Source organism: Quercus suber, unplaced genomic scaffold (assembly GCF_002906115.3).
Source record: "Quercus suber isolate HL8 unplaced genomic scaffold, Cork oak 2.0 scaffold_36, whole genome shotgun sequence".
NCBI lineage: Eukaryota > Viridiplantae > Streptophyta > Magnoliopsida > Fagales > Fagaceae > Quercus > Quercus suber.
Window position 1 is genome coordinate 224,942 of NW_027069501.1, and position 19,901 is coordinate 244,842.

General features: G+C 33.4%; 2 protein-coding genes across 2 annotated transcripts; both read left to right on the forward strand.

Annotated features, from left to right (window-relative positions):
* The first annotated feature begins 1,443 nt into the window (after positions 1-1,443).
* LOC112025714 (probable CoA ligase CCL10) lies at positions 1,444-11,972 on the forward strand. Its single transcript, XM_065770778.1, has 6 exons — positions 1,444-2,555; positions 8,683-8,872; positions 9,418-9,563; positions 10,343-10,410; positions 10,542-10,644; positions 11,754-11,972. The coding sequence occupies exons 1-6, from the start codon at positions 2,004-2,006 to the stop codon at positions 11,865-11,867; spliced, it is 1,173 nt and encodes a 390-aa protein (XP_065626850.1). The 5' UTR covers positions 1,444-2,003; the 3' UTR covers positions 11,868-11,972.
* Positions 11,973-16,232: 4,260 nt separating this feature from the next.
* LOC112025708 (probable CoA ligase CCL7) lies at positions 16,233-19,522 on the forward strand. Its single transcript, XM_024058382.2, has 5 exons — positions 16,233-16,422; positions 16,968-17,113; positions 17,893-17,960; positions 18,092-18,194; positions 19,304-19,522. The coding sequence occupies exons 1-5, from the start codon at positions 16,242-16,244 to the stop codon at positions 19,415-19,417; spliced, it is 612 nt and encodes a 203-aa protein (XP_023914150.1). The 5' UTR covers positions 16,233-16,241; the 3' UTR covers positions 19,418-19,522.
* The last annotated feature ends 379 nt before the right edge of the window (positions 19,523-19,901 follow it).

The window sequence follows — 19,901 nt, forward strand, 5'->3', positions numbered from 1 at the left end:
TTAATAAGTAAAAAAGTGATGTTAGTGGTAAACCTAAATGAAAACTAGTAAAAATTTGTCATATCAATAGTTTGTAAATATGTTATAAAATAGTTTGTGCATGCTTATGTTATAAAATTGCAAGTATCTTTAGCATTTTCTAAAATAAAAATATTTTCCTTAGATTTGCTATGTTTGTTTCAACATTAAAAATTTTCAAAAAGTAATTTTTAGAAAATTATCTAATTTTCCTATGTTTGATAACGACCACATAATAACTTAAAAAATTATTTCTCGGCTTCTCTTATTTAGCTTCAAGTAAGATAAAGTTAGATAGGGTTGTTATTATGGAAAACACGTCTATCTCATGCCAAGAAAAATAAAAGAAGTTAAGAAATAGTTTTTTTTTTTACCAATTTTTTATACTACCAATCACAGGAAAATATAAAAAACTACATTTTCACATAAGTTTTTCTGTTAACGCTCAATTTTTTTTCAATAGAAAACTTTATGCCAAGATAGTTTTTTGCATTTTCATGTGTTAGTAGTATTAGAAAAAAAATTAGTTAGAGAAAAATTATCTATTGATTTTCTTTATTTAGTTTGAAGTGAGATAAAGTTGTTTTCCATAAAATAAAAACAATTCTATCTCTTGTCAAACTAAATAAGGTAAATTAAAAGTTTTTTTTTTACTCATTTTAAGGCAGTTGTCAAATAAAAGAAAAAGAAAAAGAAGAAAAAGAAGAAGATAATTTTCTAATAAATACTTTATGAAAAGTGATTCATTAAAAAAAAAAATGTCGAAACAAATGAAGCGTAAAACTATCTCCTGCACAGACTAAAGTTGAAAATCACTCTCTATCTCTCTCTTATAGTTATAGGTGTCAACGCCCAAACTTTTATATATACTTCTTTTTTAGTATATTATCAATGTTGTTAACAACTTTTTTGTGAAACAAATTAAATAAACATATAATTAATTGCGCGCCAATTGAAAGAAATATTAGCTAATTTATGATATGAAAAAATAGTTAGTAATTTTTTTTTATCTTAAAAAGAAGTAAGAAACTTAGACTTAAATAAGAAATGATATAATATATATATATATATAAAGTCCCCATTAAAAAAAAAAAAAAAAAAAAGACAACGCCACGAGCCATTTTTTTTTTTTTTTTTTCTTATCTTTCATTTTCGGGCGGGAAAGCTTTCTCCACCGGCCATGCGAATAGAGAAGTGCTACATCTACAATATTTTCACAATAATTATAGGTGGTTAGTTGTTATTGGTTCAAATTTAAATCTAACACTAATATTACTTTTTTGCATTAATAATAACAATCAGTAATAACTTAACACTTAAAATTTATTATAAAAATATTATAAAAATATTGTAGATATATTATTTCTCACGAGACTATATATTACTGACCCACTTAACAATCCATCAAAAACGTCTCAACTCTCACCTTGCCTTATTAACCTCCCATCTCCAAAGTTCAAACCTCTACTTTCCCGAGGAACAAACAATTCCCACATTTTCCCACTCTCCAAACACCCATGGCAGCAGCCAACTTCAACCCCAAAACCCAAACCTACACATCCTCAAGACCCCCAATTCACCTCCCCACCAATCCCAACCTCTCTCTCACTTCTTTCCTCTTCCAAAACTCATCTTCCTTCCCACACAGCCTCGCTCTCATCGACGCCGATACTGACGAAACCCTAACCTTCCACCAGCTCAAACTCCAGGTCTCCTAGCTCGCCCACTCTTTGCTCCATCTCAACATTCACAAAAACGACGTCGTCCTCATCGTCGCTCCCAACTCAATCCACTTCCCCGTGTGTTTCCTCGCCATTGTCGCTCTCGGTGCAATTGCTTCAACCTGTAATCCTTCGTATACCATTTCCAAGATCTCAAAGCAAGTCCAAGACTGTAACCCTAAGCTCGTTATCACCGTCCCTGAACACTGGCACAAAATCAAAGAACTAAACTTGCCTTCCGTAATTATCGGTTCTTGGAGATCTATGAGTTTTACAGAAACGCCAAGTTCGAAGATTTGGTATTACTCTGAACTGATAGAAATGTCGAACTTGGAGTGTGAATTACCGGATAAAACCGTGGCACAGAGCAATATAGCGGCGCTTATGTACTCGTCCGGCACGACCGGGACGAGTAAGGGAGTGATTGCTTTGCACAAGAACTTAATCGCGACTTCGCTGATGGTGACAGCAGATCAGGACAGTTATGGGGATCCGAGAAACGTGTTCCTGTGTTTCGTGCCTATGTTTCATATGTTTGGGCTGTCGGTGGCGATGTATTCGCAGCTTCGGAGAGGGAACACGGTGGTTTCGATGGGGAAGTTTGATTTGGAGAAGGTATTGTGGGCGGTGGAGAAGTATAGGGTGACCCATTTGTGCGCGGTTCCGCCGGTGATGGTTGAGCTGGTGAAGCAGAGTGCGGTGATGAAGAGGTACGATTTGTCGTCGTTGAAACAGGTCAGGTCCGGTGCAGCACCTCTTGGGAGAGATGTCATGGAGGAGTGTGCTAAAAATATCCCTCAGGCCGACATTTGTCAGGTAATAACACTGGACTGTGATTTATTTGTCTTTTTTTTTTTTTTTTTTTTGAGTTTTTGTTTTGTGCCATAGGCTCTAGAGCAACAAGATCCTGTTGCCACATGCTAAGTTGTGGTATATAATTGTACACTTTTACGTCTCTCTAATGATATTTAAAAAATATTTAACGTTTACTACACAAATTATTAATGGTAAATAAAAATGTAATATTTATATTAGACTTAATTATTTAAATAAGAATTAATATAAGTTGTCAATTCAATTATTGTAAAATATATTGTCAATTTTTTTTTTTTTTTGTATTAACAATATTTTTTATTTATTTGGAAACTATGATTCAATTTCCAAACTCCTCTTCGTTCCTCCCATTATTTACCTATCACAATAAAAGCATTCACAGCAAAACTGTGAAAATGCTAAAATGTTATTTTTTAGCAATACAAACAATAAAAGCATGATACATCAAAGATGCTAAACCTAAAAATTTTACATTTTAAGTTACAGTAAGCTACCATCTTTAGCAACTTACTATAGCTCCAAAGTTTTAAAATATATTCAATTTTTATTCCATTCTCTCTCTTCTTCTCTTAAAAAATTATTTGTTTCTTTTGTTTCTCTATATTTCCATATCTCTCTCTTTCTTCTTACCTTTTTCTTTATTTACTTTCTCTTCTTCTCCTCCTCTCTTCTTCTCCTCTAGCTCAAACTCTCTCTCAATATATATATATATATATATATCTAGATCAATGGCAGCATAGAGTGGCATTTGGTAGCTGTGGTGGTGGTGGATGTTGATTTTGGATAGTGGTGTGCAGTCAACTCACCAACCCACCAAAACCTACCTGAATCAACCCAACCCGCTGGGTTGGGTCGGTTTTTAGTGGTTGGTGGGTTGGGTTGGGTTATAGAATTTTTTTTTAATAGCTAGTCAGGATGGGTGTGGGTCATAACAATCACAAACTCGCCTATCTTGACCTGACCCACCTATATATTCAAAATTTTAATTATATATATATAGAAATATATTATATAATTAATAATGTTTTCTCATATTCGGCTCTTCCTATCTAAAACCCAATTACCTTACAAACCCTAACAATCTCAGTTCTCTCTTTACCGCCTCCCACTCCTACTCTCCCATTCCACTCCTATTTGTTTATAACTGAGTTGGGATACTACTTCATGTATATTTTGTTTATCAACTCAGTTGGATATATTTTGTTTATAACTAAGTTAGAATACTAATTTATAAATATTTTATTTATCAACTCAGGTGGTAGGTGGGATATATATTTTTCCTGCTCAAGTTAATAATAATAGTTAAAAAAAAAAAAAAAAAAACTATCCAACCCATGGGTTCAACCCGATCTATGTGGGTTGGGTTAGGTTGGGTTCTACCCCTGTGATGGGTTGGATTTTTTTTAACCCACCATGGTGAGTTGAGTCAAAAAATCCTCTTAATCCGACCAAACCCAACCCATGCACACCCCTAATTTTGGGTAATAGGTTTGGTGGATGTGGTAGTGGTGCTGTGGTGGTGGATTGATGGTAAATAATTTTGGGTTGTGGGTTTGAGTTTAGGGTGGGGTGGCTGATTTTTTTTAATTACCGGTGGTGGTGATGGCTATGTGGATTTGTTGGGTTGAGAAGAGATAGATGGGTTTGATATTTTGGGTGTGGTGGCTAATGGTGGGTTTAGGTTTTTGGTGGGGTGGTTGATTTTTTTTATTTATTTTAATACACCGATGGTGGTGGTGGTGGTGGTGGTTGTGTGGGTTTGTTGGGTTGAGAAGAGATAGGTGGGTTTGATGTTTTGGGTGGGGTGATTGGTTTTTTTTTTTTTCTTTTAATATACCTGTGGTGGTGGTGGTGGTGGTTGTGTGGGTTTGTTGGGTTGAGAAGAGATAGGTGTGTTTGGACCGTTCGGTGTTCAATCTTTGATGGCTGCTCCTACTTAAAAGAAGAGAGAGGTACATAGAGGTAGAGATAGATAAAAGATTAAATAAAGAATATTTAAATGAGGTGCTAAAAAAATAAAAACTTTGACTTTGAGTACATTGTAAAGCGATGTGTTAAAATAGATAAAATAAGTTTTTGAAATGTTAAAAGCTAAATTATTTGCCTTCTTTGATGTGAATGCTCTAAAGTAGTTAAAATCGTATCGTTTAGGTTAGGTAAAAAACATGAAGGGCAAATCACAACTTACCCACTTGTGGTTTGACTGAAATTTTAGTTGTCTACTTGGTTTAAAACTTGACACTTTGTTCACCCGAGATTTGGCCAAAATTTAAGTTGTATACCTGTGATTTAAAATTCCAACATGCAAGCGTTTTGATGGATAGTTTTTTTTTTATCTTATTTGATCTTGTATTTTTATGTATTTTTATGTTTTTGGAGGAGAGAAACATAAAAGTTGAGCAAAATTACATATTTAGCTCTGTTTCATAGTTTTCAGACTTGGATCATTTATTGAATCGTAAAAGAAAGAGGTTCAAGGTTTTTTAGGTTGAACCGTGATGATGTCACAATTAATTTAATAATTATTTTAAATATAAATATAAACATTAAATTAATAAAAATAGAAAAATTAACTAAAATATTCTAATTTAATATAGAGATCTATCTTTCAAATAATTTTTATATCATAACTTTCACGAGACAAATAAGAAATGTTAAATCCTAAGCAAATATAAATACTAATAATAATGAAAATACTAATAATCGTAATAATAATGAAAATAATACTAATAATTAGTAAAACTTGTGATAATACTAATAATAATGAAAATAATAATAATATAATAATTATTATAATATAAGAATGAGAAGGACACTTAACTCAAATAAAATAAAATATTTAAATTATCTAATAATTTAAAATTTAAAATAATTATTTAATAATTTACAATTATAAGTGTGGGGCCTGTTAGTTAAAAAGTTGTAGTAATCCTTAGAAGTGGACTCGGGCCCAATAGCCCAATCTGAGGACACTTAGTTATCCGAGGACAGCCTAAAAAAGTTTTATTCTTACCAAATGGTAATATAGGAGGAACGAGTAGATATTATATACAGCGGCATAACACACGTCCGAGGACACCAAAGTCCGAGGTGAATGCAACTTTCATGTTAGTGGAGAGACTCCGCCAAGTTGTATCTGAACTGGAAATTGGATATAGCTTAAGGAGGCGTCGGGGAAGGTAGCAAATATCTTCTAAGGCCATCACCTCCACATTAAATGCTTTCCAGCTAACAGTCTGACCGCATTAATGTGGAGGTGATACCTGAACAGTAACTAAGCAGCTTTATGGCCACTAAGCTAAAGGTTCCGGTAGGTACTGGATGGGACAGAAAGGAGCTCCCAAGATAAGAACTACACGTGTACGATGGAAACGGGGGGAAAACGGAGTATAAAACATAGGAACGAAGGAAGTAAGGAGGACTTCTTCTGGCAAAAAAAAGAAAGAACGAAGAGAGAGAGACTGACTGAAAAAGAGCCGAGGAGAGTTTTTTTTTTTAGGAATAAACCAAAAGTATCCCTTGTTACTGGAGGAGTAGAACCTTTCCTGTCACACAGTACTAGTTCTTGAACCCATACTCTAAAAATTTATTGTTTGGGCTTGATTGGGCTGAAAACCCATTCGTACTCAGGGGCAATCCAAATTGAGTCCCTACAATAAGAATAAGAATATCTATTTCCAAAAAAACCTTTAAATATTAAGTATTATAATATTTTACACAACTTTTACTACAACTCGTTATACGATAAGTTGTGAGCAGTGAAAAAAATTGTGGATCTACATGAGTTCACATTTTCATCTCTCCCAACTTATGAAAAAAATTGTTAAAAATATTGTAATATTAGCATTACTCTAAATATAAATTTGTTGCAATACGTGACAATCTGGCAATACATGTACATTATGTTACATCACATTGGACTCAAAGGCCTGAGCAGAAAAGAAGTAATGGATTCAGCTCATCTTTTGTTCAAAAATTAAAAGTTTTTAATATTTCCAATGCTAGTGTCAACGTAGTCACGTGGACACTTTGGAAAACTTCAAAAACAAATGTACAAAACAAAGAAAGAGAAAGTGAGAAACCCCATGCATAACAAAGTTCAGCAAAAAAAGAGAGACATTTAAAGATAGATATGCACTAAAACTCAAATGTAAAAAAAAGAAAATATATTATTTTATTTGTGTTCACACTATGGTTATGTGATGATTATAATAGATATATTATTTTATTACTGTAGATATCTTATTTTATTGTGATGTTTATATTATTTTATTGTGTTGAAAACTAAAATAGATCCACTACTACAGCATGTGTGTAGGTAAAATAGATAAAGTAACTTTTTATTGTACCAAATAACTAAATTTTTAGCTCCATTGTTGTGGATGCTCTAAGTCATTACAAAGTAATGGAGATGGACAGAGAAGAAGAAAAAAGAAAGAAAGAAGAAGAAGCAGCTGCTTCATGGTGCCACCCCTGTTTCGTCGTCGTCTTCTTCCTTTTCCCCTTCTCTATTTTCTATCCTTACAAATGAGTTCCAGATCTTAAAAAATGAAACTGTGCAAACTGCAAAAACCGGTCACAGTTCATAGAACCGTACGGTCGGGCCGCAGTTTGAGCGCTTTCATGTTTTTTTTGCATTGAGAGTTCTTAGTTCTAATAGAACCGCAACAGTGAGAGGTTCACGATTAACCGGGTTGGACCATACAATCCGGTTCGGGTTTGAGAACCATATTCTGTTTTTAATAGATATAGGTTATAAAAATTTAACTGAACTAACCTTAGATAGGTAAAATGTCAAATTTTAAATTACAGTAAACAACTAATTAAATTTCAACCAAATCACAAATAAGTAAATTATAATTTACCCACACATGAAATATGTCCGCATGGATCAATCATGTATTCATGTAACTGTTTTGGGCATGACGTATAAAACAATATAGTACGTGGCCTTTGTTTGTTTGTTTTTTATAATATGTACTTGGCCAATAAAGGTGATATCCTCTACGTACATCTACTATTTTTTTTCTTTTGAATTAGACTTTTAAATGCTGACAAGAGGTAAGGTGTTCCTCTCGACCAATTACATCCTACTTTTTACTTCTGACTAGAGGTAAGGTGTTCCTCTTGACCAATGACAATTTTTTTAGAATCTTTGTTTGTTTGTCGAGTAAAATCTTTGCCACAATTTTTTGGTATCAATTGATGATTGCAATGCTTTTTCATGGCAAACCTATGTATACTTACGCAATTATTAATTGACACTCACAGTGGCGGAGCCACGTTGGGGCCATGCCCCCTTAGCTTTTTAAAATTTTCATTGTAATCTCTACCAAAATCGCAAATTAGATAAAAATTTGTTTACTTGGCCACCCTCATTTTTTTTAAAGAATCAAATGCAAAAATTTTCATTAGAATGGGAATCAAGATACAGCAGATTCAATGCTCTCTCAAATTTTAAAATTAGTCCTCAAATTGTTGAGCTAGTCGAAATTACACTTTACCTTCCTGAATTATGCATTAATTACACTTTATACCCTAAACTATCCGACTACACACTTTGCACCACAATGTTATTTTTGTTGTTATATTTAATAGAATCTTATTGTATGTGACAAGCACATACTCCTTGCTTAGATGGAACAAAGTTAAAAGACTGAAACACCCGTCTTCAAAATTAATTAAAACAAAACCCACATTTTTTCACGTCTCCCTCGGTCTCACGTGTATGCTACCCTCTTCCCCATATTGCCTCCTTCTCAACTCGAGTAGAAGTTTAGTAGCTCAATTGGGAAGGTGAAGGCACAGAGAGCATAGGAACATTACAATGGCTATCTTTTAAGCCTGCTCGAACTTTTTTATGATAAGCCTATAAGCTGAAAAGGTGAACTTTTCTCACAAATTTTCAACGAACAGATATTGCTTCATCTATCATGGAAGCATATTATAATATAAGGGATAAGTTTTTAAATTTGGTATCAGTAAAAAAAAAGAAAAAAGGCATATGATAAGCAATACATGTAGAATTATGCATCAAGCTTCTCTGTGGTAGTATGTTGCGAGAATGCTCACATCTTGATTTCAAGTGCATTATGTTGTATTCTGGCAGGGCTATGGTATGACAGAAGCTTGTGGAGATATCTCATTGGCAAATCCAAAGGAAGGATGTCGCCCTTCTTGCTCAACTGGAACACTCCTTTCGGGAGTTGAATGCCAAATAGTTAGCTTGGATACATTACAGCCTCTTCCACCTAATCAATTAGGAGAAATATGGTTTCGAGGACCTAATATGATGCAAGGTTGAGTTTTTGGATCAATGTTTCTTACTAGATTCCTAGTTTTGACAGGGCATATATTGATTTCTCAATCCAAAGTACCGTACAGACCTTATTTTTCCCCCTTAATCCATCCAGTAGTCAAGAAAGTTTTTGCGACTGATTTTGCACATTGCTAATGCTTAAATAACAAAGTATGTGACCAGGGTTTATATATACATTTGCTTGTGTTAAATTAATGATTATCCCAAAAGCTTCTGGCTTTTCTTGTAGGGACTAATCTTTTGGTCGTGGAGGTAGAGTGGAGTTAGAGATCGAACTCAAGATCTCTTACTGTGATACAATGTTGAATTACCAATTATCCCAAAAGTTTAAACTGTTAGAAACTTGTGAATTTAGTCAATTAACCATAACTCTAAGTTCTAACAGCATGCAAACCTTTGGGATAGAGTTACTTGAGTATGTTAGGGAGAGAACACTTTGAGAGACTCATTGGTTATATTACTTTTTTCTTATAGATTAAATATAGCTAGTATGATTCATGCAATATCTCAAAATCCTGCATTCAGGTTATTTTAATAATCCACAAGCAACAAAGCTAACAATAGATGGACAAGGATGGCTGCACACAGGAGATCTTGGATATTTCGATGAAGAAGGACAATTATTTGTTGTGGACCGAATTAAGGAGCTCATCAAGTGTAATGCCTTTCAGGTAACTTATCCTTTATTGATTGTTAAAAGAGAAGGTGTATGTAATATTTCCAGCTATTTCTTGTGAGAAGATTAAAGCTTCTTGTTTCCTTTACATTTTATATTGGCAATATTTATCCTAACAGTGCAGGCATCTGACCCTGGGAAAGTTTACATTTGCTCATATAGCAGTATTAATGGGGAAATTAGACATTTTCTTGCCCAGTGAGCAAATAATCCATGAGCCTCTTAGATCACTTTAATGATTAATGAAAATTAGCTAATCTGCTTCATTTGATACTATTGTCAAGTACTTTTCTTTACTGAGAAAATATCCCCCAAAGTGCTATATAACTTTTACTACTGATGACTTGTCACAATGTCTCTCCAGTCATCTGATTAGCTTGGAAATCAGAAAAGCACTTTCGCCTTTGAGTCATTAATTTATCAATGCCTCTGTTTCTCCGTATGATTTTTTTACCTTTTGTTAGGTGAGTATATAAGTTGGCTTGTATTTGTGTTCAGGGTCATATACATCAATTACAGCCAATCCCAAGTTCAAAAAAAATGAGAGTTGCAATAGGTTGGCGGTTAAACTAAAAATTTAGTCACTTCATTATGAATTATTATTAGGACTTTTATAGGGTTACCGTTTACTTTATATTAACAATGTAAACTTACATTGTAGACACAAAATGTGTACAATGTTATACACATTTTGCTAGTACAATGTAAACTAAAACTTTTCCTTATTATTACTATAAAAGGTAGTGTATCATCTTTTACTTGACTGTTTGTTAGGTGGCACCGGCAGAGCTTGAAGGGCTGCTGCTTTCTCACCCTAAAATATTAGATGCTGTTGTGATCCCGTAAGTAGGAGAGTCATATAAGTTCTCTGTCATAATTTTCCTTATGCTTTATAAGCAGTTATACATGTCCATCTGTTGCCTTATCTTTGAATCACTGCATGACAGTTTAATTACAATTTCAACTTTCGTAGATTTCCTGATGCCAAAGCTGGTGAGGTCCCTATTGCATTTGTTGTGCGTGCACCAAACAGCTCGCTAAAAGAAAAGGATGTTCAGAAATTCATTGCAAAGCAGGTTTTTTTTTTAGGATGATTTTAATTGCAGTGATGACAGTATGCTGTATATCTTTGAGGAAATAGTCAGTTTCAGTGAGGAACATCCACTCCTAAATTACTTATCTAGTGTATCATATATGTTTATCAATCTAAAAACCTAATATATGATAAGAGGGTCACGTGTCTATTTAGCCCTAGGGTGAATAGGATAAGTGCTTATGAGTTTGTGAGTTAAGGTTGATAGTGTTTCGGGTATGAGTGAATTTTTTTGATAATGGTGGAGATGTTTGTGTGTGGGATGAATGGGAGAAGAGAATGCTGATTAGGGATTGCTATGAGGGAATCCTTCTTCCAAGAAAATAGAGAGAACCGGATTAGAGAGAGGAGAGAGAGAGAGAGAGGTTAAGAGAGAAAGTAACAAAGTACATCAACTTGTCAATTATGACTTATGAGCTCCAAGTCTTACAAGGAAGCTTACGTAAATTGCCAAGCTCAACTACTATTGGTTGGTCATGTCCTTTATAGATGATTGAGCAATTCATTTCAAAAGAATTGAAAAGTCATGTACAACAGAGTACCTAAGCCAAAGGACTGAAAACAATAAGCTCCAAAACAACCTACACCAAAATAAGAAACATTGAATGAAACAGGGGTCAATCTATAGATGTGTCCCTAAGAACAAAATGAAAAACAACCCCAAAAAACAAATGTGCTAAAGATGTGTAATTTAGTTTTTCACCATATTGCCAAGAACTTACTAACTCCTATTAGTATTTTCAACGAAAACATTCAAATATTTCTTCCTTACTCATTATAAGTATTGAATTATTTAAAAATAAATAAAAAAGTTTGTCACAATGTTTCATAAATGAATGTATATTCTTAAAGAGTAGTGCTACAAATACTACAAGTTTTACCATATGAAGTTGACAAACTGATATGTCATCAATCTTAAAAAGACAATATAAAATTTATTATGAAGTGGTTGAAACCCATCAATCACATTTATTCTCATGTGTCACTCACATTAGTTTGTAAGCATTATGTGATAAAACTTATAATATCTTTTGCATTTTTCATTCTTTAAACTTTGATTTTTTTTTTTTTTTCCCTTTTTGCCTAATATAGGTGGCGCCATACAAAAGGTTACGGGCAGTAGCTTTTGTAAACAGCATCCCTAAGTCTGCTTCTGGAAAGATCTTGAGAAGAGTGCTCGTAAAGAAAGTCCGATCCAAGATATAAGGAACGAAGGTTGTATACTTGTATTATAATCTACACTATTACTTAAATGATAGCCGGTACTGTGAGGTATTCGTTAAAGATAATTTATAATGGAGTTCACTTAATAAAATATTGAAATAAATTAAAAAACTGACTTAAAATAGTACAGACGTAATAAGTGAAATTCAAAAAGTTGATTTTATTGGCTCTTAATCCTATAAAATTGGTAAAAAATTTGACAAAAAGTTGACTTTATTGACATAAAGTTGTTCCTTAACGGGTACCTTGTGGTTCACATTAACACTACCCATTCTAAAATACTAGCCTTGTTACACGCATTTTGTGCATGCAATGAGGTTTTTTTTTGGTATAGTGTTGTAAATTTCATTTTTTTGAAATTTTTTTGGATAAGTTTATTTTAAAAACATAAATTAGTAGAAGAGTATCCTATTTTGTAAGCATTTTAAGTGGAGTTGGAGATATATTTTTACCAGATTGTCCTCAAGTTAAACGTAAGTTTTATTTATATTTCTGAATTACATAAAAATCCAATTTAAAGAAGGAATCCTCTTATAAATAGTATAAATAATATATATATAGCTCCTCACAATAGAACCATAGAATTCGGAGAGGATTCTGGAGTTGAAGATATATTTTTACCAGATTGTCCTCAAGTTAAATGTAAATCCAATTTAAAGAATGAATCCTCTTATAAATAGTATAAATAATATAATATATATAGCTCCTCACAATAGGACCATAAAATTCGGAGAGGATTCATACTTTGGGGATTCACCAAGGCCACGTGCAATCTTGTGTTTAACAAATGACAACGTGAGGTGAATTCTAAGTAATAGTTATTAGGGTAAATTCCACAAATCTACCTCCTGAGGTAGGTTTGTGATAATATCAATTAGGTTCAAAACATTCTAAAATCTACCAATTTAGTCCTCAAAAGACAATTCTGTCCCTAACTTTCTTTCTCTTTCTGTAATCTATCTCCGTTCCTCTCCCTTCTCTCTTCTCTTTCTCTCTCTCTCTCTCAAATCTCTCTCTTAAAACCCATCACCAACAAACCCATATCACCCATAGCCACTAGAAAAGCCACTAACCACCACATTCATATCATCTTTTCCAACAATAATTCCGGCATATTTGACTGGGAATGAAAGGCTATTCTAGTGGATCGAGCCATACAGTCTCTCAGCATCAAGAGGAACAATATTCCTAATCAAAACATGCCAAAAATCATCCTCAAGCCGAGACATCGCGTATTGAATCGCCGAATAAGCCTGATCCACAATCTCCGAATCGGACCTCACCAACAACTTGTCCATCAAATTCAAAATCTTGTCAATCGCCAACAAATACTCGTTTGCCTTGTCACCGGAGTACTCCCAATTCAACGACCTCCTCGAACCTTCCGAGCTCAGATCCCACCATAAAATCACCTTCTCTGCCAGAGCGAATCGGTCCTCCTCGCACTTCGACGCATTGTCACCGTCGATCAAACTTGTGATATTCAAGAGCCTGATTATCAAAGCTCGACAAAATCAACAACATGTCCTGCTGAACCTCCTTCAATGTGTTGTTCAAACTGTTCACGATCTGCTGAGCCGGGGCGAGGACTTGGTCCTCGCCGCTGGTGTTGATGCTAGTCATCGTCGTGGTAGCCATTGTTGAAAGTTTAGGATTTGAGGGGTTGAGTCAAAGAAGATGGGTTTTTGAAATGGGCTTTTTTTTTTTTTTTTCCTTGGGTTTAGAACTAATAATTAGTAAAACTTGTGATAATACTAATAATAATGAAAATAATAATAATATAATAATTATTATAATATAAGAATGAGAAGGACACTTACCTCAAATAAAATAAAATATTTAAATTATCTAATAATTTAAAATTTAAAATAATTATTTAATAATTTACAATTATAAGAATAAGAATATCTATTTGCAAAAAAAAACTTTAAATATTAAGTATTATAATATTTTACACAACTTTTACTACAACTTGTTATACGATAAGTTGTGAGTAGTGAAAAAAATTGTGGATCTACATGAGTTCACATTTTCATCTCTCCCAACTTATGAAAAAAATTGTTAAAAATATTGTAATATTAGCATTACTCTAAATATAAATTTGTTGCAATACGTGACAATCTGGCAATACATGTACATTATGTTACATCACATTGGACTCAAAGGCCTGAGCAGAAAAGAAGTAATGGATTCAGCTCATCTTTTGTTCAAAAATTAAAAGTTTTTAATATTTCCAATGCTAGTGTCAACGTAGTCACGTGGACACTTTGGAAAACTTCAAAAACAAATGTACAAAACAAAGAAAGAGAAAGTGAGAAACCCCATGCATAACAAAGTTCAGCAAAAAAAGAGAGACATTTAAAGATAGATATGCACTAAAACTCAAATGTAAAAAAAAGAAAATATATTATTTTATTTGTGTTCACACTATGGTTATGTGATGATTATAATAGATATATTATTTTATTACTGTAGATATCTTATTTTATTGTGATGTTTATATTATTTTATTGTGTTGAAAACTAAAATAGATCCACTACTACAGCATGTGTGTAGGTAAAATAGATAAAGTAACTTTTTATTGTACCAAATAACTAAATTTTTAGCTCCATTGTTGTGGATGCTCTAAGTCATTACAAAGTAATGGAGATGGACAGAGAAGAAGAAAAAAGAAAGAAAGAAGAAGAAGCAGCTGCTTCATGGTGCCACCCCTGTTTCGTCGTCGTCTTCTTCCTTTTCCCCTTCTCTATTTTCTATCCTTACAAATGAGTTCCAGATCTTAAAAAATGAAACTGTGCAAACTGCAAAAACCGGTCACAGTTCATAGAACCGTACGGTCGGGCCGCAGTTTGAGCGCTTTCATGTTTTTTTTGCATTGAGAGTTCTTAGTTCTAATAGAACCGCAACAGTGAGAGGTTCACGATTAACCGGGTTGGACCATACAATCCGGTTCGGGTTTGAGAACCATATTCTGTTTTTAATAGATATAGGTTATAAAAATTTAACTGAACTAACCTTAGATAGGTAAAATGTCAAATTTTAAATTACAGTAAACAACTAATTAAATTTCAACCAAATCACAAATAAGTAAATTATAATTTACCCACACATGAAATATGTCCGCATGGATCAATCATGTATTCATGTAACTGTTTTGGGCATGACGTATAAAACAATATAGTACGTGGCCTTTGTTTGTTTGTTTTTTATAATATGTACTTGGCCAATAAAGGTGATATCCTCTACGTACATCTACTATTTTTTTTCTTTTGAATTAGACTTTTAAATGCTGACAAGAGGTAAGGTGTTCCTCTCGACCAATTACATCCTACTTTTTACTTCTGACTAGAGGTAAGGTGTTCCTCTTGACCAATGACAATTTTTTTAGAATCTTTGTTTGTTTGTCGAGTAAAATCTTTGCCACAATTTTTTGGTATCAATTGATGATTGCAATGCTTTTTCATGGCAAACCTATGTATACTTACGCAATTATTAATTGACACTCACAGTGGCGGAGCCACGTTGGGGCCATGCCCCCTTAGCTTTTTAAAATTTTCATTGTAATCTCTACCAAAATCGCAAATTAGATAAAAATTTGTTTACTTGGCCACCCTCATTTTTTTTAAAGAATCAAATGCAAAATTTTTCATTAGAATGGGAATCAAGATACAGCAGATTCAATGCTCTCTCAAATTTTAAAATTAGTCCTCAAATTGTTGAGCTAGTCGAAATTACACTTTACCTTCCTGAATTATGCATTAATTACACTTTATACCCTAAACTATCCGACTACACACTTTGCACCACAATGTTATTTTTGTTGTTATATTTAATAGAATCTTATTGTATGTGACAAGCACATACTCCTTGCTTAGATGGAACAAAGTTAAAAGACTGAAACACCCGTCTTCAAAATTAATTAAAACAAAACCCACATTTTTTCACGTCTCCCTCGGTCTCACGTGTATGCTACCCTCTTCCCCATATTGCCTCCTTCTCAACTCGAGTAGAAGTTTAGTAGCTCAATTGGGAAGGTGAAGGCACAGAGAGCATAGGAACATTACAATGGCTATCTTTTAAGCCTGCTCGAACTTTTTTATGATAAGCCTATAAGCTGAAAAGGTGAACTTTTCTCACAAATTTTCAACGAACAGATATTGCTTCATCTATCATGGAAGCATATTATAATATAAGGGATAAGTTTTTAAATTTGGTATCAGTAAAAAAAAAGAAAAAAGGCATATGATAAGCAATACATGTAGAATTATGCATCAAGCTTCTCTGTGGTAGTATGTTGCGAGAATGCTCACATCTTGATTTCAAGTGCATTATGTTGTATTCTGGCAGGGCTATGGTATGACAGAAGCTTGTGGAGATATCTCATTGGCAAATCCAAAGGAAGGATGTCGCCCTTCTTGCTCAACTGGAACACTCCTTTCGGGAGTTGAATGCCAAATAGTTAGCTTGGATACATTACAGCCTCTTCCACCTAATCAATTAGGAGAAATATGGTTTCGAGGACCTAATATGATGCAAGGTTGAGTTTTTGGATCAATGTTTCTTACTAGATTCCTAGTTTTGACAGGGCATATATTGATTTCTCAATCCAAAGTACCGTACAGACCTTATTTTTCCCCCTTAATCCATCCAGTAGTCAAGAAAGTTTTTGCGACTGATTTTGCACATTGCTAATGCTTAAATAACAAAGTATGTGACCAGGGTTTATATATACATTTGCTTGTGTTAAATTAATGATTATCCCAAAAGCTTCTGGCTTTTCTTGTAGGGACTAATCTTTTGGTCGTGGAGGTAGAGTGGAGTTAGAGATCGAACTCAAGATCTCTTACTGTGATACAATGTTGAATTACCAATTATCCCAAAAGTTTAAACTGTTAGAAACTTGTGAATTTAGTCAATTAACCATAACTCTAAGTTCTAACAGCATGCAAACCTTTGGGATAGAGTTACTTGAGTATGTTAGGGAGAGAACACTTTGAGAGACTCATTGGTTATATTACTTTTTTCTTATAGATTAAATATAGCTAGTATGATTCATGCAATATCTCAAAATCCTGCATTCAGGTTATTTTAATAATCCACAAGCAACAAAGCTAACAATAGATGGACAAGGATGGCTGCACACAGGAGATCTTGGATATTTCGATGAAGAAGGACAATTATTTGTTGTGGACCGAATTAAGGAGCTCATCAAGTGTAATGCCTTTCAGGTAACTTATCCTTTATTGATTGTTAAAAGAGAAGGTGTATGTAACATTTCCAGCTATTTCTTGTGAGAAGATTAAAGCTTCTTGTTTCCTTTACATTTTATATTGGCAATATTTATCCTAACAGTGCAGGCATCTGACCCTGGGAAAGTTTACATTTGCTCATATAGCAGTATTAATGGGGAAATTAGACATTTTCTTGCCCAGTGAGCAAATAATCCATGAGCCTCTTAGATCACTTTAATGATTAATGAAAATTAGCTAATCTGCTTCATTTGATACTATTGTCAAGTACTTTTCTTTACTGAGAAAATATCCCCCAAAGTGCTATATAACTTTTACTACTGATGACTTGTCACAATGTCTCTCCAGTCATCTGATTAGCTTGGAAATCAGAAAAGCACTTTCGCCTTTGAGTCATTAATTTATCAATGCCTCTGTTTCTCCGTATGATTTTTTTACCTTTTGTTAGGTGAGTATATAAGTTGGCTTGTATTTGTGTTCAGGGTCATATACATCAATTACAGCCAATCCCAAGTTTAAAAAAAATGAGAGTTGCAATAGGTTGGCGGTTAAACTAAAAATTTAGTCACTTCATTATGAATTATTATTAGGACTTTTATAGGGTTACCGTTTACTTTATATTAACAATGTAAACTTACATTGTAGACACAAAATGTGTACAATGTTATACACATTTTGCTAGTACAATGTAAACTAAAACTTTTCCTTATTATTACTATAAAAGGTAGTGTATCATCTTTTACTTGACTGTTTGTTAGGTGGCACCGGCAGAGCTTGAAGGGCTGCTGCTTTCTCACCCTAAAATATTAGATGCTGTTGTGATCCCGTAAGTAGGAGAGTCATATAAGTTCTCTGTCATAATTTTCCTTATGCTTTATAAGCAGTTATACATGTCCATCTGTTGCCTTATCTTTGAATCACTGCATGACAGTTTAATTACAATTTCAACTTTCGTAGATTTCCTGATGCCAAAGCTGGTGAGGTCCCTATTGCATTTGTTGTGCGTGCACCAAACAGCTCGCTAAAAGAAAAGGATGTTCAGAAATTCATTGCAAAGCAGGTTTTTTTTTTAGGATGATTTTAATTGCAGTGATGACAGTATGCTGTATATCTTTGAGGAAATAGTCAGTTTCAGTGAGGAACATCCACTCCTAAATTACTTATCTAGTGTATCATATATGTTTATCAATCTAAAAACCTAATATATGATAAGAGGGTCACGTGTCTATTTAGCCCTAGGGTGAATAGGATAAGTGCTTATGAGTTTGTGAGTTAAGGTTGATAGTGTTTCGGGTATGAGTGAATTTTTTTGATAATGGTGGAGATGTTTGTGTGTGGGATGAATGGGAGAAGAGAATGCTGATTAGGGATTGCTATGAGGGAATCCTTCTTCCAAGAAAATAGAGAGAACCGGATTAGAGAGAGGAGAGAGAGAGAGAGAGGTTAAGAGAGAAAGTAACAAAGTACATCAACTTGTCAATTATGACTTATGAGCTCCAAGTCTTACAAGGAAGCTTACGTAAATTGCCAAGCTCAACTACTATTGGTTGGTCATGTCCTTTATAGATGATTGAGCAATTCATTTCAAAAGAATTGAAAAGTCATGTACAACAGAGTACCTAAGCCAAAGGACTGAAAACAATAAGCTCCAAAACAACCTACACCAAAATAAGAAACATTGAATGAAACAGGGGTCAATCTATAGATGTGTCCCTAAGAACAAAATGAAAAACAACCCCAAAAAACAAATGTGCTAAAGATGTGTAATTTAGTTTTTCACCATATTGCCAAGAACTTACTAACTCCTATTAGTATTTTCAACGAAAACATTCAAATATTTCTTCCTTACTCATTATAAGTATTGAATTATTTAAAAATAAATAAAAAAGTTTGTCACAATGTTTCATAAATGAATGTATATTCTTAAAGAGTAGTGCTACAAATACTACAAGTTTTACCATATGAAGTTGACAAACTGATATGTCATCAATCTTAAAAAGACAATATAAAATTTATTATGAAGTAGTTGAAACCCATCAATCACATTTATTCTCATGTGTCACTCACATTAGTTTGTAAGCATTATGTGATAAAACTTATAATATCTTTTGCATTTTTCATTCTTTAAACTTTGATTTTTTTTTTTTTTTCCCTTTTTGCCTAATATAGGTGGCGCCATACAAAAGGTTACGGGCAGTAGCTTTTGTAAACAGCATCCCTAAGTCTGCTTCTGGAAAGATCTTGAGAAGAGTGCTCGTAAAGAAAGTCCGATCCAAGATATAAGGAACGAAGGTTGTATACTTGTATTATAATCTACACTATTACTTAAATGATAGCCGGTACTGTGAGGTATTCGTTAAAGATAATTTATAATGGAGTTCACTTAATAAAATATTGAAATAAATTAAAAAACTGACTTAAAATAGTACAGACGTAATAAGTGAAATTCAAAAAGTTGATTTTATTGGCTCTTAATCCTATAAAATTGGTAAAAAATTTGACAAAAAGTTGACTTTATTGACATAAAGTTGTTCCTTAACGGGTACCTTGTGGTTCACATTAACACTACCCATTCTAAAATACTAGCCTTGTTACACGCATTTTGTGCATGCAATGAGGTTTTTTTTTGGTATAGTGTTGTAAATTTCATTTTTTTGAAATTTTTTTGGATAAGTTTATTTTAAAAACATAAATTAGTAGAAGAGTATCCTATTTTGTAAGCATTTTAAGTGGAGTTGGAGATATATTTTTACCAGATTGTCCTCAA